The 25,586-nt window shown below is 45.4% G+C and overlaps 1 protein-coding gene across 1 annotated transcript in view; it reads right to left on the bottom strand.

Annotated features, from left to right (window-relative positions):
* The window catches only part of LOC144952186 (pregnancy zone protein-like), a 55,156-nt gene extending 46,057 nt beyond the window's left edge, over positions 1–9,099 (bottom strand). The window contains exons 1-5 of the mRNA XM_078882589.1: positions 9,023–9,099; positions 6,991–7,219; positions 3,874–4,030; positions 1,982–2,034; positions 1,105–1,125 (exon numbers count right to left, since the gene is read on the bottom strand). Coding sequence (XP_078738715.1) covers positions 1,105–1,125; positions 1,982–2,034; positions 3,874–4,030; positions 6,991–7,219; positions 9,023–9,099 — 537 coding nt within the window. The remainder of the gene's footprint in view (positions 1–1,104; positions 1,126–1,981; positions 2,035–3,873; positions 4,031–6,990; positions 7,220–9,022) is intronic.
* Between the last annotated feature and the right edge of the window lie 16,487 nt (positions 9,100–25,586).

The raw sequence follows: 25,586 nt of genomic DNA, 5'->3' as shown, positions 1-25,586 counted from the left end.
TGGTTGGGATGATAGTAGTTGAACGTGAAGAACCAGTGGCATCTACGTCTGCAGAACCTTAAGAACCAGTGGCATCTACAGTACATCTGCAGAACGTGAAGAACCAGTGGCATCTACATCTGTAGAACATGAAGAACCAGTGGCATCTACATCTGCATAATGTGAAGAACCAGTGGCATCTACATCTGCATAACGTGACGACAGCAGTGGCATCTATATCTACAGATTGTGAAGAACCAGTGGCATCTACATCTGTAGAACATGAAGAACCAGTGGCATCTACATCTGCAGAAGGTGAAAAACCAGTGGCATCTACATCTGCAGAACATGAAGGCATCTACATCCGCATAAAGTGAAGACACCAGTGGCATCTACATCTACAGGAGATTATACAACTTTTAAAGCCATTCATCGTGTTGAGTGTAAATGCTGTACACCATGTTTGCAATCGACAGGAGTAATGTGGGACTTATGAACAAATTTAGTTACGAACAAACATCTGGAACCTCACTCGTTCTTAAGTAAATGAGTCCCTGTGCAGCGCTTTCACAGATAATAATAATAAACTATAATAGTAATATAGGTGTAATAAAGGTCGTTGAGGCGACTTCTGGAATCCGGTCTTTTATTCAACTTGTATTACAGCTTTCCTTCACGCTGCTGACAGGCAGCGTGAGAGGGATAGATAGAGAGAGAGACACACACTGCCACATGGCAACCCGGAGCCCCGTTCCCGCGTGGCCCCCTTTCTCTGTTCGTCCCCGTTCTGACCACGTGTCGTTCGTCTCCACCCCTATTTAATACCCGGGTCACGTGGTACGTTTCCACCAATCATGGGTAGCCTCCATGGAATATTCCAGGCTCCTTCGTAGGCTCCCGGGACCACGCCCCTGACTCGTCTCCCCATTGGCTGTGGCTAAAGCCAGCAGAACCAATCCTCTACTTACAGCTGTCACCTTCCCATTACGTCAGGGCCACGCCCCTAGGCTTCCCCCCATTGGCTATGGACCAGGACCGGCAGAGCCAATCATCATGACGAGTTGTGATACGTCAGTGAGCCGGATATGTCCTCACATTACATAGGTATCCATTGTGGCATCTTACCTCGATATATATGAGAGCGTACTGCAAAAGAAACGAAAAACATAGCACGATTGGTTAGTAACGGTCACACATATTTTACTCGAACCAACGCTGGTGGAAGTGCTCCCAGATGGTTACACACAAGGTCCGGTTTCAACATTCAATTTCGCATCAGCATCATCACCAGCAGGGGCGGGCTCTGCTCGATCCAAAGCTGGTGGATCTTCCCCCAGGTGTTTACAGAACCCACCCCTGGGTCAGGCGTGGAAATGGCGAGTTACTTTAAAACGGCAATGCTCGGTTAAATATTACAAGGCGTTATCTACGCACGTGGCCTCGAGTCGTCATGGGTGTGTGTTTGTGTGTCTGTGTGTATGTGTGTGTGTAGGTGTATGTGTATTTGCATGTCTGTCAGCATGTGTGTTAGCGTGCTTCTGTGTGTCTGTCTGTGACTTTGTGTGTGTCTGCGTGTGTGTGATGCTGTGTGATCGGCGTGTGTGTTAGCGTGTATCTGTCTGTCTGTGTGTGTGTCTGCGTGTGTGTTTCTGTGTGCGTCTGTCTGTGTCTGTGTATCTGTGTGTGTGTATCTGGCGGTCGGGCGTGGTGCTGGCCACCCACCCCCTCGTGTACCGTTACGGCCTTCATAGGTGCTCGCTAACAGCACTTGCCCCTAAAGTCTGTTAAGGCTATACGGGGGATCTTTGTCTTTGGATCTTTGTGTATCTGTGTGTGTGTGGGGAGCGGTGGTATAGCAGTTAGCGAACGCACTGTGCTACGAACCTGGCGACCCGAGTTCGATTCCCGCTCACATTTACAATTGTGAACCAAATGGATACAATGCCGCAGTCAAGGTTATAAGAACCACTTGGCTTAGATACTCTTAGAGACGATTTCTTACCGTTTTCAAGACGGTTCCAAAATTCTCATCCAAGGTGACCACTCTGAATTTAACTGCACACACAGAGACACACAAACAACGACAAAGATCCCCCGTATAGAGTGAACAGACTGTTGGGGCAAGTGCTGTTAGCGAGCAGCACATATGAAGACCTCTGTGTGAGTCTCTGTGCGAGTTTGTGGGTTTCTGTGTGAGTCTGTGGGTCTTTGTGCGAGTCTATGGGTCTCTGTGCGAGTATATGGGTCTCGGTGTGAGTCTCTGTGTGAGTCTCTGTGTCCCTATGTGAGTATGTGGGTCTCTGTGTGAATAGTATATGGGTCTCTGTGTGAGTCTGTGGGTTTTGTGTGCGAGTCTATGGGTCTCTGTGTGAGTCTGTGGGTCTCTGTGAGTCGTCTCTGCGTGAGTCTGTGGGTCTCTGTGCGAGTCTCTGTGTGGGTCTGTGGGTCTGTGTGGGAGTCTGTGGGTCTCTGTGCGAGTATGCGTGAGTCTGTGGGTCTGTGTGGGAGTCTGTGGGTCTCTGTGCGAGTCTCTGTGTGGGTCTGTGGGTCTGTGTGGGAGTCTGTGGGTCTCTGTGCGAGTCTCTGTGTGGGTCTGTGGGTCTGTGTGGGAGTCTGTGGGTCTCTGTGTGAGTCTCTGTGTGAGTCTGTGGGTCTCTGTGTGAGTCTGTGGGTCTCTGTGTGAGTCTCTGCGTGAGTCTGTGGGTCTGTGTGGGAGTCTGTGGGTCTCTGTGTGAGTCTCTGTGTGAGTCTGTGGGTCTCTGTGTGAGTCTGTGGGTCTCTGTGTGAGTCTCTGCGTGAGTCTGTGGGTCTGTGTGGGAGTCTGTGGGTCTCTGTGTGAGTCTCTGTGCGAGTCTCTGTGTGAGTCTCTGTGAGAGTCTCTGAGAGTCTGTGGGTCTCTGTGTGAGTCTCTGTGTGAGTCTGTGGGTCTCTGTGCGGGTCTCTGTGACGACCTCGCGTGGCGCGTGCCGACGTGACAATTTTTTCTTGGCCCACGCGGAAAATTCCGAAATGTCATCGACCCGCTGGACATTGCGCGTCCACGCTGTGTGGGGGTTGTTATTTTTTTTCATCGCGAACCGAGCGTTCGTGAGACGTACCGGATAACGCCCCCCGCCTCCCTGCCAGATTAAATGACGATGGTGACCCCCTTTGTACACGCATCTGTGGGGTTAAGAGCCACTACACTATTATGCACTACGCTACCCTATTATACACTATACTCTACACTACACTCTACACTATACTCCACTGCAATACACTACACTATACACTACACTACTATACACTACTAAACACTATTATACACTTCAGCAGTATACACTACAGTAGTATACACTACACTATTATACACTGTGCTATACACTATACTATTATCCACTACACTTTATACACTACACTACTATACACTGCACAATACACTACACTATTCTACACTACACTAGACACTACACTACACTATAATACACTAAACTATACACTATAATATACACTACACTATTATGCACTATACACAACACTCTACACTCTACTATAATACACTACACTACTATACACTACACTGCTAAACACTATTATATACTACAGTAGCATACACTACTGTAGTATACACTACAGTATTATCTACTCTATTATACACTACACTATACACCACACTATTGTACACTACACTATACACCACACTATTGTACACTACACTATACACCACACTATTATACACTACACTAGACACTACAATATACACTACATTATTAAACACTGTGTAGCCTCGAACAGACTGTTGGGGCAAGTGCTGTCAGTAGCGAGTAGCAGTACCTATACACAGACAAAGGCCCCCCTATAGCCTGAACAGACTGTTGGGGAAAGGGGGGGGTGGAAGACGGCCTTCCCGCTCACCGCTCTGGCCGGGCTTGTAGACGGGCTTGTCCGTCTGCACGAAGACGACGTCCTTGGCCTTCTTCACCACCACCGAGTGCGTCTTGGTGAAGTTGAGCCCCTCGCCGGCCGCCCGCACCACGAGGTTGGCGTACGTCGTCCCCTGGACGTCGGGGACCTGAGCGGCGCCGCGAGCGCCGGAGGCATCGGCGTCAAGGGGGTCGTCCCTCGCCGTTCGACTTGCAGGCGGCCGTTGTCGTCGCGGCGATCGTCGTCGTCGCGGCGATCGTCGTCGTCACCGTCGTTGTCATGGCGATCGTCGTCGTCATCGTCGTCATGGCGATCGTCGTCATCATCGTCGTCGTCGTCGTCATCGTCGTCGTCATCGTCGTCGTCGCGGCCATTGTCGTCATCATCGTTGTCGTCATAGCGATCGTCATCGTCGTCGTCATGGCGATCGTCGTCATCATCGTCGTCGTCATGGCGATCGTCGTCGTCACCGTCATAGCCGTCGTCAACCACGTGACCTGCTGCTGATCTACTCATTCTTCCCTCTTGGCACTGCGGTCCTCAGCAACACACGACCACCACCCATCCTTGCAGCGCCAAGTGAAGGCCGCGGCAAACCTCCGCATTCTCCAATGTGGGATGCTGTAGACGTTGTGAGTGGGCCTGTCAATTTTTCTCAGCTAGCCGAAACACCTCCTCCATCAGCCAGGGTCTCTGGCGAGGCTTAGACTGTGTACCCACAGCAGCCATTGCAGCTGTATGAGCCACTGCCCTAAACCTCACCCATTTCCTCTCGCCATCAGGATGCGTGGGGGACGATGCCAACCCCAGCCGCAAGCGATGATGAAATTCCCACTTGCAACTTTCATCAGCTAGCTGAGACCAGGCCACTGTGGGTTAGAATGGGGTCCTGGGTGTACACCCAACACCGGAGTGAAAGAATGACAGGCGCATCTTACATATGACAAGCGGATAGTCAGTGGGCATATCAGCTCCACGGTAGGTTCTATTCTCAAGGAAATGGGCCCGCGTCTGCTGTTCCGTCACTATATAGTCCAGCAGATGTTCTTGGTTGGACCCGGAGTGCATCCATGATGTTGTGTGGATGCTCCGTTGCCGGTGTAACAGGCCGTAGTATACCCACAGTCCGTAGTATACCCGGGGTTAAAACGGCCTCGGCTAGATTATACCCGGGTATATTATGGCCTAGGCCAATTTACACTCTGGGGTATATTATGGCCTAGGCCAAATTATGCCCCTCTAGGCCAAATCATACCCCCATGATAGTAATCGTGTTGAGCGATATACGCATGATTTCGCTGTGGCCATGATCTCGGCATCTGTTGCCCAGACTCTATCACGAGAGATGCCAGAGGTGTTTACATATTCATTGACATCTTGGTCCAAGTTAGTCCTGTAGTTCTTAGTTCCTAACCTTATTCCGTGACTTCCGACAACACCACAATGGAACTGCGCGCGTATTCGACTTCACTGGCTTCGACTGTTTCTAAAAATGCGTCAATTGATCAAATTGAGATTCTTACTTCCATTTATACGCTTTTTAGATATCAATTGAAGTTCGTTGTCGGCTGTTCTCTGTATGGATAATTGCCTTTGAACATTCACATGGGGCATAGTCTGGCCTGGAGGGATATGGTCTGGCCCAGTCTAATTTAAACCCCCGGGTATAGTTTAGCCTAGGACAGGGGTTATTTTAGCCTGTTACACCGGAACGGAGTGTTAGTAATCACAAGCCCATAGGCTGCACAGAAGTCTAGCAGCCATCCGACCGTTGTGATTTACAGTTTTTGAGTAGCACGACGTTTCGCTGGTAATTACATCCGGCATCATCGGGCAATTTGCCAGAATGGTGAAGCCCTCACTTGCTCCCGTTCTTAAATAGAGCAGCAAGGTGACGTCATCATTTAACTCATTCAGGATGCAACGATTTTAGGCGGGTTGGGGGGTATTGCAATTATATAAGAGATTGGTAATCAGTCAGTTGTTCTGATTAGTAATGAGTTGTAATGTGTGTTTTTGTAATTATATGCTACGTTAGTAATCAGTTAATTAGTATGTGTTTCCCCTGTAAGGAATTGTAATATGTATTATTTAATAATACGCTTCCAGGCCGCTCACTAAGCCTGTAGCTGTCAGAGCGATTAAAGTTATTTCTTTTTCTCTCAATTTCAATGGAAATCAATTGAGTGTCCGTGTTGGCAAGCATGTTCTGCCACTTCCGACAGTTGTGTTTGTAAATGTTGTGGATTCACTCTTCAACACACCGGTGGGCTAAAGTAGTGAACTATTTGTTTTTTGTCAACGTAACACTTCTTTGCTGATTGGCCGTGTTGGGTGGTGGAGGGTTACGACACATTCATAAATAACGCGATCTAATCCAAAAACGTTTATCATGAATAATATTGGTCGAAAAAACCTACGTGTTAAACATTACTTCTGTCGTTTGCATATTGTTAATATATGATGTATGTCATTATTAATTGTATAAGCACATATTGTCTCATTCATGCAGTATTAGCAGGAGCTGTGGGAGGCGCCACGGATGTTTGATGTTACGTATTAAAATGTTTCCTGTTAAATGTTTGTCAAATAATAATAATCATGTTAAATTATGTTAAGTCGCGATAAGCAGCTGTTAATCATAACAGAGATGTGGAGCCATCGTCAGGGACCCGTTGTGACGTTGTAGGGTTATCTCTGATCGCTTTTCCAGATTTCACAATTTTTTCCTTCTGACGACGACTTTTGAAACAAAGTTCTAGATTTGAAGCTTTCGTGACTGCAAGGAATCATATTCTTAGGTTTTTTGGGTAAAGTCACGTAGGTAAAACATCAAAATTAATATTTGTTTCTTTCGGTTAAGTCACGTCTAAAACGAAAATAATAAATTAAATTAAATAATAGAATACGACGTTTCGATTGCAACACAAGCAATCATCATCAGGTATAATGAAATAGCGACATAAAATCTAACCAGAAAACTATAGACAGACATATTAGCAGACAGATATCACAGAGTAAGAATTTGCATATCAAGAAATTAGCATATTTATTGAAAATGCAGATATTAAGAAATGAAGAGGGGCGTCGCATAGTGGGTGTCCTCACCGTGATGGAGAAGCAGTGGTGGAGGTCACCTCCGTCGCTCGGATAGAGCACACCCGTCTTGCCCCTTCCCACAACGGTGTGCCTCTGCACCACCCGTCTCGTGTAATACGATTCCTTGTAGTGGAGCGTCGCCCGAAACGTCACCTCCCCGGTCACGCCCAGCAGCGAGACGCAGAGCCGCTCCGATGAGAGCGCGTGCAGCTCGGACGGCACGAACACCAGATAGTGCCTAGCGCCACGCGCACGGACAACGGCTGGTGATTAGCGTCACTCACACAGACACCAGCTAGTGCCTAGCGCCACTCACACAGACACCAGCTAGTGCCTAGCGTCACTCACACAGACACCAGCTAGTGCCTAGCGTCACTCACACAGACACCAGCTAGCGTCACTCACACAGACACCAGCTAGTGCCTAGCGTCACTCACACAGACACCAGCTAGCGTCACTCACACAGACACCAGCTAGTGCCTAGCGTCACTCACACAGACACCAGCTAGCGTCACTCACACAGACACCAGCTAGTGCCTAGCGTCACTCACACAGACACCAGCTAGCATCACTCACACAGACACCAGATAGTGCCTAGCGTCACGCGCACGGACAACGGCTAGTGATTAGCGTCACTCACACAGACACCAGCTAGCGTCACTCACACAGACACCAGCTAGTGCCTAGCATCACTCACACAGACACCAGCTAGTGCCTAGCGCCACTCACACAGACACCAGCTAGTGCCTAGCGCCACTCACACAGACACCGGCTAGTGCCTAGCGCCACTCACACAGACACCGGCTATTGCCACTTACACAGACACCAGCTAGTGCCTAGCGGACCAACCATAGACGATTTAATTGTGCTAACGTGTGTTGAGCTTCTGTCACACCATGAGTAGCCAACTGTGCTAATCAGAGGGGCGCCGAAGGACAAGGAACTAAAATCTGAAATTACGGTTACATCACCAAGGCGCATGTGCCAGGCTAGGTGCACGTTGAGGCCACGTAAAGTGTCGAACGCCCGCTGGCAGGAGGTCACGGGACAGACCCAGGAGGTGCCACCGGGTCGACTGACTGAGATGAGTGGCCAATGCACCACCTGTGCCCCCCTACTGTGCCAGGCTAGGTGCACCAGGAGTTCACGGTGCAGACCCAGCAGGTGCCACGGGGTCGACTGACTGAGATGAGTGGCCAATGCACCACCTGTGCCCCCCTACTGTGCCAGGCTAGGTGCACCAAGAGGTCACGGGGCAGACCCAGCAGGTGCCACGGGGTCGACTGACTGAGATGAGTGGCCGATGGCACCACCTGTGCCCCCTACCATGCCAACTTGCTGTGCTTTAGCCACCCGGCGCTCCACACTGCCCGCACAACACAAGACAAATATCCCCCGTATAGCCTGAACAGACTGTTGGGGCAAGTGCTGTTAGCGAGCACCTATGAAGGCCGGCACGGCACGCGAGGAGGTGGGTGGCCAGCACCACGCCCGGCCGCCTTTGTCTCGCTCGTGGCGATGTTTAGACAATGCACCAGGTGCTCATTTGAGGCTGAGTCGAGATAAAATCGCCACTGGTGTTGGCCGTGAGCGGGAATCGAACTCGGGTCGCCGGGTTCATAGTGCAGCGTAGCGCTGACCGCTACTACACTACCGCTCCCCCGTACAACACAAAGACAAAGATCCCCCGTATAGCCTGAACAGACTGTAGGGGCAAGTGCTGTTAGCGAGCACCTATGAAGGCCGGCACGGCACACGACCGCCTTTGTCTCCCCAGTGGCGATGTTTACACACCGCACAGGGTACTCATTTAAGGCTGAGTCGACCTAGGGGAGGCCCAGGACCGGTTCAGATAATCGTCACTGGTGTTGTCCGTGAGCGGGAATCGAACGCGGGTCGCCAGGTTCATAGCGCAGCGCGCTAACCGCTGCACCACCGCTCCCCACATACAACACAAAACACACACAGACACACAGACACACACAGATTGACCTACTGCCGCAGCAGCAGCAGCAGCGTCTCTACATCTCCCTCAACTCACCCGGAGGTCTCCTCATCCGCGCTCACGACAGCGGCCAGGGCACAGAGGAGTAGGAATGCGTGCCCAGCCATACCCATGGCTCTTGCGTGGGTGAGTGGGTCAGTGTGTTGGGTTGGGTTGCCGTGGGTGGGTTGTGAGTCGGCACGTGTCTCGAGCGCGAACCTCGGTCCAGTTGATCGGTCGAGACGTAAATTTGGGAGAGGGCGAGAGGCTTTTATACGTGGGGAGTTCGGGGTGAAGGGAGGGTGGAGGGAGAAGCGGGGAGAGTCTGGAGAGATGTGGGGTTGGGGTGGGGGGCATGGTGATGCTGAGAGAGGGGTGGTGCTGTGGTTGGGGTGGGGGGCATGGTGATGCTGAGAGAGGGGTGGTGCTGGGGTCAGGGCGTGGTGATGCTGGAGTGGAAGGTGGAGGGAGCGGCAGCCTCTTTCTGCGCTCCAAACTCGGCTTTATTTTGGTGATTTTCGAAAAGTTTTTCGGTTTGGCCATGTTTGTGTTGTTGTAGTACAGAGTTAGACTGATGGCCTTAATCTAAGTTGTCTTGTGGTTGTTGTTGTTGTTGTTTGACTTGCATCCCACTAGGATTTTTGCACACAGTGTTGGTGTACGGTTCTTTTTCTGCAATATTTTGCTGTCTTTTCTTGGATTTTCTGTTTGCACAAAGTCACTTTAAGATGTTTTCTTGTTCATGTTTTGGTTTTTTGTTTGTTGCGGTTGCACCCGATTCAAGAGCCGAATGGCTCACAGGGCTACACCTCATAAATAAACTTGAACTTGAACCCGGTGCTCGATTCCCGCTCACGGCCAACACCGGTGACGATTATCTGAACCGTGTCCTGGGCCTCCCCTAGGTCGACTCAGCCTCAAATGAGTGCTATGGTGTGGTGTGTAAACATCGCCCCCTCACGTGCCATGCCGACCTTTATAGGTGCTCGCTAACAGCACTTGTCCCTACAGTCTGTGACGCTGCTGCTGCTGCTGGGGGCAGTTGGAGGCAGTCAACAACAACAACAACAGAGGACGGAGGAGCGATGCTCACAACATCGGGATGAGCGCCGGGTGGATAAAATGCAAAAAGTTGGTGCAGTAGGGGGCACAGGTGGTGCATCTGCCACTCATCTCAGTCAGTCGACCCATGGCACCTGCTGGGTCTGCCCCGTGACCTCCTGCCGGCGGGCGTTCGACACTTCACGTGGCCTCAACGTTGACGTAGCCTGGCACAGGCACCGTGGTGACGTCACCGCCACTTAGTGGCGAATGGCGGTTGATGTTGTGTGCTTCGGGGAGTGGAGGCACAGCAGTTAGCGCGAATGGCAAACAAAGCCAGCCAATTCATTACTAGTAGTTACTCGTACAGTACAACGGTGTGTTCGAGAGCAAAACCGGTGTGCTGTACTCGTGTACTATACTAACCCAGAGAGAGAGAAAAAACGAACTTAAAACTTCCCCGTAGAAGTGGTTCAAACTTAATTTGGAGCTTTCGTGACTGCAGGAATTTCTCTCTGGGTTTTTTTGTGGTCTCTCCTGATGATGATTGCTTGTGTTGCAATCGAAACGTCGTATGCTAGTATTTAATTTATTATTTTATCTTTATACGTCACGTTACCGAAAGAACCAAAGAGTAATTCCTGCAGTCACGAAAGCTCCAAATTAAACTTGGGTTGTCTTTGAATGGCCGTTAGAATGTGCACGCGTGCATGAACAGGGCCTTTGCCCACCCCCACCCCCTCCAACAGGTGCCAGATGGTAGGCACGTGAGCCGCACTGGGACAGGGTGGATGGCCCAGGCAGCAGATGCCCCGATGGTCAATGTCATAACTGACTGTTAATCATATTTTTTTGGTCGTTACTTTTGTTTTATCTTTAACCTCGGTTCGACGCGGGTCGCCACGGCATGTTGATAATATCGCTGGAGTCAATATTTGACAAGCAACGATAAACAGCTCATCGGGATTTCGTTTTAACTTTGGTTTCCATTTCAAATGAACATCTGAAAAGGGATGTGTTCGATATTCAGTCAATTATTAAACTAAACTATACGTTAAGCTTAAATTTTGATGTAAAGCTTTCGTGACTGCAGGGATTCATCTTCTTGGTTCTTTCGGTAAAGTCACGTAGAAGGGAAATAATAAAATAATAAAAATAAAACATAATAAATTATAATATTTTATTCGGTAAAGTCACGTAGAAGGGAAATAATAAAATAATAAAAGTCAAACATAATAAAATAATATTATAATTAACATTTACTATCTTATTATTTCCCTTCTACGTGACTTTACCGAAATAACCAAGAAGATGAATCCCTGCAGTCACGAAAGCTTTAAATCGAAATTTAGGGGCTCAGAGGGTGATATTTTCCAGGCAGCATGTCATAAATCAACTGGGAAATGATGGTGACGGACGCACCCGTGTCAATGAGTGTTCTAAACTTGGAACCCGTGATGACCGACGTCCCCACGGTCGCAGCGATCACCCTATGGAGCATTTCCGACCACTGACCCGGTCAAAGCTGCAGTCGATCATGCGAACGACTCGGTGCGGCGCAACCCGACGCACAACCCGAAACGAGGCGGTGAGTTGTGTGAGGTGTTCTCTCCGGCCGGGTGTGTGTGGTGGCTGCCATCACTACAGCAGTGCATACTGACTGTGGTGGTACCTGCTATGATTATAGCAGTGCATACTGAGTGTGGTGGTACTTGCTATGATTATAGCAGTACATACTGACTGTGGTAGTACTTGCTATGATTATAGCAGTGCATACTGACTGTGGTAGTACTTGCTATGATTATAGCAGTACATACTGACTGTGGTAGTACTTGCTATGATTATAGCAGTACATACTGAGTGTGGTAGTACTTGCTATGATTATAGCAGTGCATACTGACTGTGGTGGTACTTGCTATGATTATAGCAGTACATACTGCCTGTGGTAGTACTTGCTATGATTATAGCAGTGCATACTGACTGTGGTAGTACTTGCTATGATTATAGCAGTGCATACTGACTGTGGTAGTACTTGCTATAATTATAGCAGTGCATACTGACTGTGGTAGTACTTGCTATGATTATAGCAGTGCATACTGACTGTGGTGGTACCTGCTATGATTACAGCAGTGCATACTGACTGGTAGTACTTGCTATGATTATAGCAGTGCATACTGACTGTGGTAGTACTTGCTATGATTATAGCAGTGCACACCGACTGGTAGTACTTGCTATGATTATAGCAGTACATACTGACTGTGGTAGTACTTGCTATGATTATAGCAGTACATACTGACTGTGGTGGTACCTGCTATGATTATAGCAGTGCACACCGACTGGTAGTACTTGCTATGATTATAGCAGTACATACTGACTGTGGTAGTACTTGCTATGATTATAGCAGTGCATACTGACTGTGGTAGTACTTGCTATGATTATAGCAGTACATACTGACTGTGGTAGTACTTGCTATGATTATAGCAGTGCATACTGACTGTGGTAGTACTTGCTATGATTATAGCAGTGCATACTGACTGTGGTAGTACTTGCTATGATTATAGCAGTGCATACTGACTGTGGTAGTACTTGCTATGATTACAGCAGTGCATACTGACTGTGGTAGTACTTGCTATGATTATAGCAGTGCATACTGACTGTGGTGGTACCTGCTATGATTACAGCAGTGCACACCGACTGGTAGTACTTGCTATGATTATAGCAGTACATACTGACTGTGGTAGTACTTGCTATGATTATAGCAGTGCATACTGACTGTGGTAGTACTTGCTATGATTATAGCAGTGCATACTGACTGTGGTAGTACTTGCTATGATTATAGCAGTGCATACTGACTGTGGTGGTACCTGCTATGATTACAGCAGTGCACACCGACTGGTAGTACTTGCTATGATTATAGCAGTACATACTGACTGTGGTAGTACTTGCTATGATTATAGCAGTGCATACTGACTGTGGTAGTACTTGCTATGATTATAGCAGTGCATACTGACTGTGGTAGTACTTGCTATGATTATAGCAGTGCATACTGACTGTGGTGGTACCTGCTATGACTACAGCAGTGCACACCGACTGGTAGTACTTGCTATGATTATAGCAGTACATACTGACTGTGGTAGTACTTGCTATGATTATAGCAGTGCATACTGACTGTGGTAGTACTTGCTATGATTATAGCAGTGCATACTGACTGTGGTAGTACTTGCTATGATTATAGCAGTACATACTGACTGTGGTAGTACTTGCTATGATTATAGCAGTACATACTGCCTGTGGTAGTACTTGCTATAATTATAGCAGTACATACTGACTGTGGTAGTACTTGCTATGATTATAGCAGTGCATACTGACTGTGGTAGTACTTGCTATGATTATAGCAGTACATACTGACTGTGGTAGTACTTGCTATGATTATAGCAGTGCATACTGACTGTGGTAGTACTTGCTATGATTATAGCAGTGCATACTGACTGTGGTAGTACTTGCTATGATTATAGCAGTACATACTGCCTGTGGTAGTACTTGCTATAATTATAGCAGTACATACTGACTGTGGTAGTACTTGCTATGATTATAGCAGTACATACTGACTGTGGTAGTACTTGCTATGATTATAGCAGTGCACACCGACTGGTAGTACTTGCTATGATTATTGCAGTACATACTGACTGTGGTAGTACTTGCTATGATTATAGCAGTGCATACTGACTGTGGTGGTACCTGCTATGACTACAGCAGTGCACACCGACTGGTAGTACTTGCTATGATTATAGCAGTACATACTGACTGTGGTGGTACCTGCTATGATTACAGCAGTGCACACCGACTGGTAGTACTTGCTATGATTATAGCAGTACATACTGACTGTGGTAGTACTTGCTATGAGTATAGCAGTACATACTGACTGTGGTAGTACTTGCTATGATTATAGCAGTACATACTGACTGTGGTAGTACTTGCTATGATTATAGCAGTACATACTGAGTGTGGTAGTACTTGCTATGATTATAGCAGTGCATACTGACTGTGGTAGTACTTGCTATGATTATAGCAGTACATACTGACTGTGGTAGTACTTGCTATGATTATAGCAGTACATACTGACTGTGGTAGTACTTGCTATGATTATAGCAGTGCATACTGACTGTGGTAGTACTTGCTATGATTATAGCAGTACATACTGACTGTGGTAGTACTTGCTATGATTATAGCAGTGCATACTGACTGTGGTAGTACTTGCTATGATTATAGCAGTACATACTGACTGTGGTAGTACTTGCTATGATTATAGCAGTGCATACTGACTGTGGTAGTACTTGCTATGATTATAGCAGTGCATACTGACTGTGGTAGTACTTGCTATGATTATAGCAGTACATACTGACTGTGGTAGTACTTGCTATGATTATAGCAGTGCATACTGACTGTGGTAGTACTTGCTATGATTATAGCAGTACATACTGACTGTGGTAGTACTTGCTATGATTATAGCAGTGCATACTGACTGTGGTAGTACTTGCTATGATTATAGCAGTGCATACTGACTGTGGTGGCACCTGCTATCACTACATCAGTGCATACCCACTGTGGTGGCACCTGCTATCTGACGTACGCATTCCTCAGGGCGTGTCTCCGTGGCCCATCCCCCTGCACCCTTCGGAGTACAATCGTACGATTGATTTTGCGACACTCTGGGCGGCTTTTCCTATTACCTGGCGATCCGGTTTTTTCTCTTCCTCCATGCTGTCTGTTATCTCCTGTTCGATCACACCTCAATGCAGTCAAGTTTTTACGTTCGATAGGTGTGTCACTTACGCGAGAGATGCTTGCGTTCTCTACCACATTATCAGAATTGGTATTCGACGCATTTAGTGTTCATTGTTATCGTTTTGGTGTCTTTTCACTAGCAGCCTGCTTGCATTTTTCAATGACGCTGTGATTTTGCTTCAATTCAGCGGGTGGTACGCTCATGGGCAGCTCATTCTCAATTAATGTGGGTGATTCATCACGTGTTTGTGCCGCATTTTGTATCTCAGTTAAGCCCATTTGTTTTTCGCTATTACCTGTTTCTCTACTCCCTCCTGTTATAGCCGGTGGGGGAATCGGTCAGAAATGGGCAGATTGTGTTTGACCTCCCGTGTGCCCTCGCATTGGGTACTGATAAGATTCTGCTCTTGACCCCCACATCCTGCAATTCTCGTAAATACTTGGCTTTGTGTGCTGGGGTTGCCTCCAATGTTTATGCCACCCAGCTGGATTGTTATCTTGCCATCTGTGTGTGTAATCTGGCATCAGTTTTTGTCTATCACATCAGGTTTTTGAGATATCAAATATTGCATTTTCATGAAAAACTGCAGAAGAAAAATATTGAATAAATGTGGATATCTACATAAAATTATATTATAAACACACTATACTAAAAATACAGCACCGTATTTTAACACTAAAGCAGTCACTGACTCGCAACAACTTGCAATCATAAGTGACAGAGTTAATTTCGGGTAAAATCAATGAAAATGGGGTATGCCGATAGCATAAAATGAGATGTGATAGAGCAAATCTGAGATCAGATTTGAAATCAGCACCCTGAAATTAGTCTAGAACAGCTGCAAAAGTCCAGGCCAGAAAAAAATGGGTTTTAAATCCTTTATATTAAGTTCACTTGCTTGCTTGCTTGCGCGCTTACGACCGTGCAAATCTTTCGGCCGTTTTTTAACCCACTTCCCGTGATCCAATCGAGCTGACATTTTGCACACAGACTCGTTGTGCGTGACAATGTATTTTCGTGAAAAAAATTCTCAACAATTTTACACTTTTTAGGAAAAAATCAATTATATTTAATTACCAATTGCCTAATGGTGGCAGACAATCATCTGACCCATAGGTGGCAGCCATCTCAAGCCAGAGGACGAGAGGACTCTAGCCGCCACGCTTATAAAGGATTTATAGTGAAAAACTTTGTTTTTACGGGTTGATTTTTTTTTTGTTGACCAGTGTTTTTTGGCCATCTGTGCGTGGGTGTTCGTTCCTCTCTGAAGTGAGGGGCGGCTCAGTGCATGGAATGCCTCGTATTTGGAGTGCGATAGCTGCTTGTGTAACTTTTTATTTCTCTCTGAGAGGCTGGGTTTATTATCCCTCTCCCTGTGTGTTGGGTCCGAATTATGGCTCTTAGTTCTGTGTAGCCATGCCATGTAAGCGTTATTCTCTATGCGGTGTAAGGAGGCTGTCTCTGGGTCTGGGTCCAAAACTATTCCCACAATTTCTGTAATCTCTGGACTCAAGGATTCAAAAGGCATAATTTTGACCTTTTTGTCACTTTCGTGATGCTGATTCACATCGCCTGCATAGTATGCTCTTTGAAATCGTAGGAGGTAATCTCTCGGATCCTCGTCCAAAGCCATCGATTTTACAGCATTAAACCCCCCAGACTGTTGAATATTCTCCAATCTTCCGAATCACTGCCAGGCTCAGTTGTTTGAAATCATTCCTAACCTTGTATGGTAGCGACTTTACCCACGGTATAGACTGATCATGTAAACTTCTTTTCAGCAGACTCGCTTTCTCATCCCTTCTGCTCAGACCTCTCTGATCATTGCCTCTGCTTCTACTGTTGCGTTGTGAGTGTGTATATCTCTGTTCTTATTGTGTTGGTCAAAATAGGGAATTCTGACGAGAGCTTTGTCCATCAATTTCAGAGTTTTACTATCGAATGAGCATTCGGAAAGTTGGTCGTTGTCAGAGGAGTCAGCGTCAGATGACATGTCACTCCAATTGTGGCTCTGCTTAACATAACTTCTGCGGTGTATTTTGCGCCTGTGATGTGCTGTGTGTTCCTTAGGTTTCCTATGTTGGTCTCGTGACTCGTGTCTGTTGTGATGTCTGTGTCTGTCACCTGTGGTGCGGATTGTTTTGTGTTGGTGTTTTTTTGCGTCGCATGCGTCTCCCTGGAGAGCTGTACCTTTGATATGGGCTGTGTCGGGCGTAACACAAGTCTCCGTCATCAGGTGGGACCATCACAGCCAGATTAGCTGTATCAAGTGATACAGCTAATCTGGCTGTGACGGTCCCACCTGATGACGGAGACTTGTGTTGCCTCCGAAACGTCGTGATTTTTGTTTTTATTTTATTTTACTTTCTACGTGACTTTACCGAAAAAAACCTAAGAAGATGATTCCTTGCAGTCACGAAAGCTTCAAATCAAGAATGTGTCGGGCGTGTTTGAGTGGCGTGCGTCTTTCTAGTGAGCTGTCTCTTTTGTCTTGCTCGTCTTGCCAAGTTGCTGCCCTTTTTGCCTCTGATATTAGTGCAGCATATTCTGGCAACTTCATTTGAAGATTTTGTCTCCCTCTGACTTCGGGGTTGTCAGTCTCCCTTGTCGCCTGCTGCATCTGCTTTTCTCCACCCCTTCTCTCGCGTTGCGAGGGGGTTTCTTCGTCAAAGCTATTTTGATTGATAACCATACTTTCTGTGCGATCTGTCCCTGGACTATGTCCACGTACCCAAGAATGCGGTCGACTGCTACCTTCATATTTGTTCTGTGAATCAACGTCTGTGAGTTTCGCTGGTGTCGCAAGCACTGATTCATTCTCCCTTACGTGGGTGTGAGACGGTTTATCGCCCGTTTCCTTTCCGAATTTTCCTCATTCCACAATCTCTGTCTGTCTGCCTGTGTGGGAAGGCATGAGTCCTGTCCTGTTTTTTCTGCAGTGTTTACATCGTGTTCGCCTTCGTCACATTTTATCCAGTCAAGTAGTTTCCTCTCGATATGTCGTATAGTGTCATCGATACAGCCTCTCTTATTGTTCTGCTCTGTAGCAGACCAGCCTATACGTTTTAATACGAGTTCCCAGTATTCCGCAATCCATTCAAAAATTCCTCCTAATCCTAGCGGTGGGTGTGACTCTTTGTATTCTTAGGTTTTTTCGGTAAAGTCACGTAGGTAAAAAAATAAAACTAAAATTAATATAAGTAAAATAAAATAAAAAATAAAAATCACGACGTTTCGATTGCAACACAAGCAATCATCATCAGGTATAAATGAAATAGCAACAAAAAATTCTAACCAGAAAAAGGCCACTCAAAAAGGCCACTCAACAGAGACGATCTCCCTCTCTGTACCTGTGTTACTCTCTCTCTATGTATGTATCTTGGTGATATCTGTCTGCTGATATGTCTGTCTATAGTTTTTCTGGTTAAAATTTTTTGTTGCTATTTCATTTATACCTGATGATGATTGCTTGTGTTGCAATCGAAACGTCGTGATTTTTTTATTTTTTTTATTTTACTTTTATTAATTTAAATTTTATTTTTTTTACCTACGTGACTTTACCGAAAAAAACTAAGAATATGAATCCTTGCAGCCACGAAAGCTTCAAATCTAGAATTGTGACTCTTTGTCTCACACAAGCTTTCACGTTTTCCCGTTTTCTGTTTGGAAGTTAAAATGAAACTCACTGTACCCTTTTCTTGGTTCTTTTTTTTTTCAGACGCTGTCTCCCCGACAGACCTGGTCTTCACCTGATGACGGCTGCTTGCGTTGTGGCCGAAACGTCGTGAGAATTATTTTATTATGTTTTATTTTATTATTTTTATTGTTTCCATTCTACGTGACTTTACCGAAAGAACCAAGAAGATGAATCCCTGCAGTCACGAAAGCTTCAAATCGAAATTCACTTTACCCTCTTATAGTTGAATATTACTTGTAGTTTTGATTTTGTGAGTGACTCAAGGTATGTTGTAGTCGTGTTCACAGTATTTCCATCGAGGTTTGATTTATTTATGGAGAGATGTTCTTTGCTTGTGTGTGCAAATCTCGCTATCTGTGCTGCGAGAAGACAAAGGCGGTTGGGAGGCTCTTTTCCTACGAAGTCCATTACATCTTGGTTAGGTATGACTGACTTATTTCGCCTTTAATTATTCTAGATGATCCTTGGTCTAATACTTCCTAATTATTATTTGGTTTGTGTTTATTCAAGATTTGTGATTTAGCATTATTATTATTACCACGTATTTCATAGGGTTTTACTAACTTTCGTTCCACTACCTGTATCCTGGGTTTGTGCTGTTTGTCCTCGAGTTATTATTATTTTGATTCGATATCCCGTGGTTAGGGAATTCGTTTTGGCTTAGGCACAACCCTGACTGCCATAATTCTTCTTTGATGCGTCGGTCAGGTCGTGTAGAAAATTATTAAAGGTAAAAATAACATTAGTATTGAATTAATAAATGAGGAGTAATGATCCACTGATGTAGATTGTAGCCTGGTTTTTAATTGGAGTGAGTGTGAGGGTCGATAATGTTAGCTTAATCTTTGGTCGCTAAGTTTTGGAATTGTTGCCGTTGTTAGAAGAAACATGAACATGTATAACCCGTAAAAACTAAGTTTTTCACTCTAAATCCTTTATATGCGTGGCGGCTAGAGTCCTCTCGTCCTCTGGCTTGAGATGGCTGCCACCTATGGGTCAGATGATTGCATTGCACCATTAAGCAATTGGTAATTAAATATAATATTTTTGTCCTAAAAAGTGTAAAATTTTGGAGAAAAAAAATTCACGAACATTAATTGTCACGCACAACGAGTCTGTGTGGAAAATGTCAGCTCGATTGGATCACGGGAAGTGGGTTAAAAAACGACCGAAAGATGTGCACGGTCGTAAGCAAGCAAGCGAACTTAATATAAAGGATTTAAAAAGTTAACCAAAACGAAACGCCTGTTTGTTATGCTTCGTCGGGGGGGGGGGCGTGTGTGTGTGTTGTTTTCTTTATGACTGACCCTTTCCGTTGGTGGGAGGGAAGGGTGTCCCTTTCGTCTCTCCTTGTTCCGTGTGTTTGCGCTCCAAGTGACCCCGCGAGTGATTATATGGAACAAAAAAATATGGTCAGAAGTGGGAAGCTCAATGTGGGACACGGGGGGGGGGGGAAGTAAAAATGTACTAGTAAACGGCAAGTACGATGGAAACAACCACAACCAGTTAAGGCATTACTTGGTTAATAACATCCTTCCATTGATTGTTCAATTTGTATCCATCTTCTCCGTTGAAGTTATGCCTATGTTTATATATCTGGATGGCTTCACGAACAAACCTTTGATAGTTGCCCGAAGGTTTGCAGAGTACCTTGGTCTTTGAAAAAAACAATATCATACGAGCCCACAGCATTATAACAATGGTCATCTACGGCAGAGGTATGAAGGAACTTACCTGTGTATGGGTGTTACGGGAGAGAAACGGACAAGCACACAGGGGTGTCCACATCCACGTCCGCAAACGGTTGCCACCCTGGGGTGCTGTTGGGGGATGCTGGGATCCCACACAGCCCCACCCCTCGGTGGCAAATTGGTATAAAAGGCAGGGAGCGAGAGGGCTCTGGGGACAGTGTTGGGGAGCTAAGGAGCGAAGAACCAGTGAAGACTGAAGACCGGCCTCAACGTGTACGTAGCCTGGCACAGGCACCGTGGTGACGTCACCGCCACTTAGTGGCGAATGGCGGTTGATGTTGTTGTTGTGTGCTTCGGGGAGTGGAGGCACAGCAGTTAGCGCGAATGGCAAACAAAGCCAGCCAATTTATTTCTCGTAGTTATTCGTACAGCACACCGTGCGTTGGAGAGCAAATCCACAACATTTGCAATGTAAATGCGAGAAAATCCACTACATTTACTAATTGGCTGTGTCGGGTGGTGGCGGGTTTAACGACACGTTTATATTTACGCGATCTGACCCAAAAAAATTCAACTACAGTATGGACCTGCTGCTTTATTGTCATAAAGGGTAAAACCTTATTCTTCATTTTCATACTTTGACGCTGTAAAAAACGGGTTCAGTGATAAAAAAAAAATCACTTCTGAAAGTTCATGTGGCTGATTTGATGTGTCAAGGTAAAAAAAAAACAGACATGTGAATGTTTTTTTGGGGGGGATACCCATTGTAATTTATATTCATGAATGCTCCCCCATCTACCATTCACACGTGAAGAGCTCATAGTTGACGTCATCACACCTACTCCTCTATGTAAGGAAAGAAACAGTGGAATTTCTCCAGCTGTTGATCTATGAAGAAGTATATGGGTTTCTGAGTAAGTCTATGGATATATGAGTAAGTCTATGGATATCTAAGTAAGTCTATAGCTCTCTGAGTAAGTATATGGGTGTCTGACAGCGGTCACAACCGGGTACCCGATACCCGTACCCGGCCGTTTGCGACCCTGGTGCGGCCGGGTACGGGTAGACCGTGAGTCACTGGTGAGTCACCGTTTGTCACTCATTTCCCAACGTCTTGTCTCTTCTCACAATTCAAGTTCCTAGAATCAACCCACCCGCGCCTGCAACATGGCTTCATCCCAGAGGTCGCAATCGGGTACCCGATACCCGTACCCTACCCGTACCCGGCCGGGTACGGGTACGGCCGGGTACGGGTACCCGTTTGCGACCCTGGTGCGGCCGGGTACGGGTAAGGAATCAAAACCCGTTTGCGACCTCTGGTGTCTGAGTGAGTCTATGGGCCTCTGAGTAAGTCTCAGAAATAAGTATTTGGTAGTGGAAGGGGTCGCTATTGGGCAGTAAAAGGGTAGTGGAAGGGGCAGAATTGGGTAGTGGAAGGAGTTGGTATTGGGTTGTGGAAGGGGCAGAATTGGGTAGTGGAATGAGTTGGTATTGGGTAGTGGAAGGGGCAGAATTGGGTAGTGGAATGAGTTGGTATTGGGTAGTGGAAGGGGCAGAATTGGGTAGTGGAATGAGTTGGTATTGGGTAGTGGAAGGGGCAGAATTGGGTAGTGGAATGAGTTGGTATTGGGTAGTGGAAGGGGCAGAATTGGGTAGTGGAATGAGTTGGTATTGGGTAGTGGAAGGGGCAGAATTGGGTAGTGGAATTAGTTGGTATTGGGTAGTGGAAGGGGCAGAATTGGGTAGTGGAATGAGTTGGTATTGGGTAGTGGAAGGGGCAGAATTGGGTAGTGGAATTAGTTGGTATTGGGTAGTGGAAGGGGCAGAATTGGGTAGTGGAATGAGTTGGTATTGGGTAGTGGAAGGGGCAGAATTGGGTAGTGGAATTAGTTGGTATTGGGTAGTGGAAGGGGCAGAATTGGGTAGTGGAATGAGTTGGTATTGGGTAGTGGAAGGGGCAGAATTTGGTAGTGGAATGAGTTGATTTTGGGTAGTGAATGGGATCGACTTTGGAGCTTTTACAACTCTAGACCACACGGGGGTGTCTGTGAGGCGAGTCTACAACTCTTCTGGTCCATAGCAGAAGTTTTTTGGGTTAGATCCCGTAAATTAAATATATAAATGTTGTGTTGTTAAACTCGCCACCGCTCAATCAGTAATGGGGTTTGTTATGTAAACCGAACTTGGGAAATTCGTTACTAGTACAGCACTAGTGTATAGTAGTGTAGTGTATAGTATAGTGTAGTAGTGTAGTGTATAGTAGTGTAGTTTATATTGTAGTGTATAGTAGTGTAGTGTATAGTATATGAGTGCAGTGTATAGTAGTGTAGTTTATATTGTAGTGTATAATAGTGTAGTGTATAGTAGTGTAGTGTATAGTATAGGAGTGTAGTGTATAGTAGTGTAGTTTATAGTGTAGTGTATAGTAGTTGTAGTGTATAGTAGTGTAGTGTATAGTAGTGTCGTGTATTTTATGGTAGTGTAGTGTATAGTAGTGTAGTTTATAGTGTAGTGTATAGTAGTGTAGTGTATAGTAGTGCAGTGTATAGTAGTGTAGTTTATATTGTAGTTTATAGTAGTGTATTGTATAGTAGTGTATTGTATAGTAGTGTATTTTATGGTAGTGTAGTGTATAGTAGTGTAGTGTATAGTAGTGTATTTTATGGTAGTGTAGTGTATAGTAGTGTAGTGCATAGTGTAGTGCATAGTGTAGTACACGAGTACAGCACACCGGTTGTGTGTTGGAGAGCAAATCCACAACATTTAAAATCCAAGAACGACGTTTCGCCAGTAATTAGCACACGCTTCATCAGGCGGGCTGCCAGATTTGTGGAGAAATTCTCGCTGTTTCTTTTCTTACATAGAGGGGTAGGTGTGATGACGAAAATTATGAGCTCTTCACGTGTGAATGGTCGGTGGGGGCGCATTCATGAATATAAATTACAATGGGTATCCCCCCCAAAAAATCAAATGCACATGTCTGTTTATTTGACATTGACACATCAAATCAGCCACATGAACTTTCAGAAGTGATTTTTTTTTATCACTGGACCCGTTTTTTCCAGCGTCAAAGTATGAAAATGAAGAATAAAGTTTTACCCTTTATGACAATAAAGCAGCAGGTCCATACTGTAGTTGAATTTTTTTGGGTCAGATCGCGTAAATATTAACTTGTCGTTAAACCAGCCACCACCCAACACAGCCAATTAGTAAATGTAGTGGATTTTCTCTCATTTACATTGCAAATGTTGTGGATTTGCTCTCCAACACACCGGTGTGCTGTGTTGTATATGCCGGGTCTTGTAAAATTAATAAAAATTATGGAAATTAAATGCAGACTAAAAAAGGTACGTTATTATAGGAAATTATGCTGATTTATGAAAACATGCGCATGCATTATGCTAATTATGGAGATAAACATATTACCGTTTGCGTATGTATGTGATTATGCTAATGTGGGCAGTTATGATAATTAGGCTTAGCTTCGTGTCTAGGGTCGTATTATCAATTGGGACAATACAATTAGTTGTATGATTTCACAAGTAGCACTAATCGCATATCTGCATTTCCCATAAATATGCTAAAATTCCTCTTGATATGCAAATGATTTTGTCAAGGCGCTCTTCCTCTTCTCTCCCAGCTTAAATAGACGCTCCAAGCCCAGGACGTGTCATTCAGACGCTGTCTTCTCGACAGACCTGTTCTTCACCTGAGGACGGCTGCTTGCGTTGTGGCCGAAACGTCGTGAGAATTATTTAATTATGTTTAATTTTTATTATTTTATCATTTCCATTCTACGTGACTTTACCGAAAGAACCAAGCATAAAAAACATAACACTCTAATACGCGAACTATCATGCTTGGAATTATCCACAGTATCACTGCGGAAATTTCCCTACAATGATCAGTACATTTAACCATCAATGATTGCGTTGTTTCACTGGGCAATCGAACAATTGATTAATTCCACCGAGTAACGCGAGCATATACGACGATAGGGAACGTCCTTAAAACATGCATGTGACGATATTCATACGAAAGGCAATAAAAAGCGAATTCATCCTCTTGGTTCTTTCGGTAAAGTCACGTAGAAGGGAAGTAATAAAATAATAAAAATAAAACATATGGAATCCCACCCCGTAGTGGCGGATAAATTTCGATTTAAAAGAAATGTAACCGCCACTACGTGGTGGGATTCCATATGTTTTATTTTTATTATTTTATTACTTCCCTTCTACGTGACTTTACCGAAAGAACCAAGAGGATGAATCCCTGCAGTCACGAAAGCTTTAAATCGAAAAAGCTAATTGTTAGATCCCGAAGGCAAAAGTGTACGTCAATAGATTCATCGGGCAAGATTATATAATTAACGAAATGTCTTGGGACAATGGTGTGTGGCGGTGTGTGTCTGCTGACGCAGATGCTTATCTTTTGGCGAAGCTTCAATTAAATTTCGATTTAAAGCTTTCGTGACTGCAGGGATTCATCTTCTTGGTTCTTTCGCTAAAGTCACGTAGAAGGGAAGTAATAAAATAATAAAAATAAAACATAATAAAACAATTCTCACGACGTTTCGGCCACAACGCAAGCAGCCGTCTTCAGGTGAAGAATGAGACACTGCCAAGCTAGGAGCTTATATATAAGCTGGGTTGGAGGTGGAAGAAGAAGAGAGATGTGCACATTCTTTTTGTTAAGGCTCTCTTCTTCTTCCACCTCCAACTCAGCTTATGTATAAGCTCCTAGCTTGGCAGTGTCTCATTCTTCACCTGAAGACGGCTGCTTGCGTTGTAGCCGAAACGTCGTGAGAATTGTTTTATTATGTTTTATTTTTATTATTTTATTACTTCCCTTCTACGTGACTTTACCGAAAGAACCAAGAAGAAGAAGCTTCAATTAATTCATGGGTAAGATTATGTGATCAAAAGAAAGGTTTAACACAATAGTCTCCCTGTGAGCGTGTAGATTCGTAACAAAGGTTTCAAAAGTTTAGTTTACATCGATGAAACTATTGCTAATTGATATGCGATGAAAGATTAAAAAAAAATTAAGTACTGACCGTATTCTTATCACTCAATGAGCACCAATGTCTTCACGATCAGCTCATGCACTCTTATAATTAGTCTTCTTATGATTGGCTCGGGTTGGTTTGATGTGTGTGTGTTGTATTGCCCCTTGATACATTATTTGTATTAAGCAGACGCCGGGCGCTGCGTTGCGAGCTTGTGAGGGTGGGTGAGGGGTGGGTGAGGGGTGGGTGAGGGGTGGGTGAGGGGTGGGTGAGGGGTGGGTGAGGGGTGGGTGAGGGGTGGGTGAGGGGTGGGTGAGGGGTGGGTGAGGGGTGGGTGAGGGGTGGGTGAGGGGTGGGTGAGGGGTGGGTGAGGGGTGGGTGAGGGGTGGGTGAGGGGT

The sequence above is a fragment of the Lampetra fluviatilis genome, chromosome 66 (genome assembly GCF_964198595.1).
Source record: "Lampetra fluviatilis chromosome 66, kcLamFluv1.1, whole genome shotgun sequence".
NCBI lineage: Eukaryota > Metazoa > Chordata > Hyperoartia > Petromyzontiformes > Petromyzontidae > Lampetra > Lampetra fluviatilis.
This window is presented reverse-complemented; position numbering and strand designations above follow the sequence as displayed.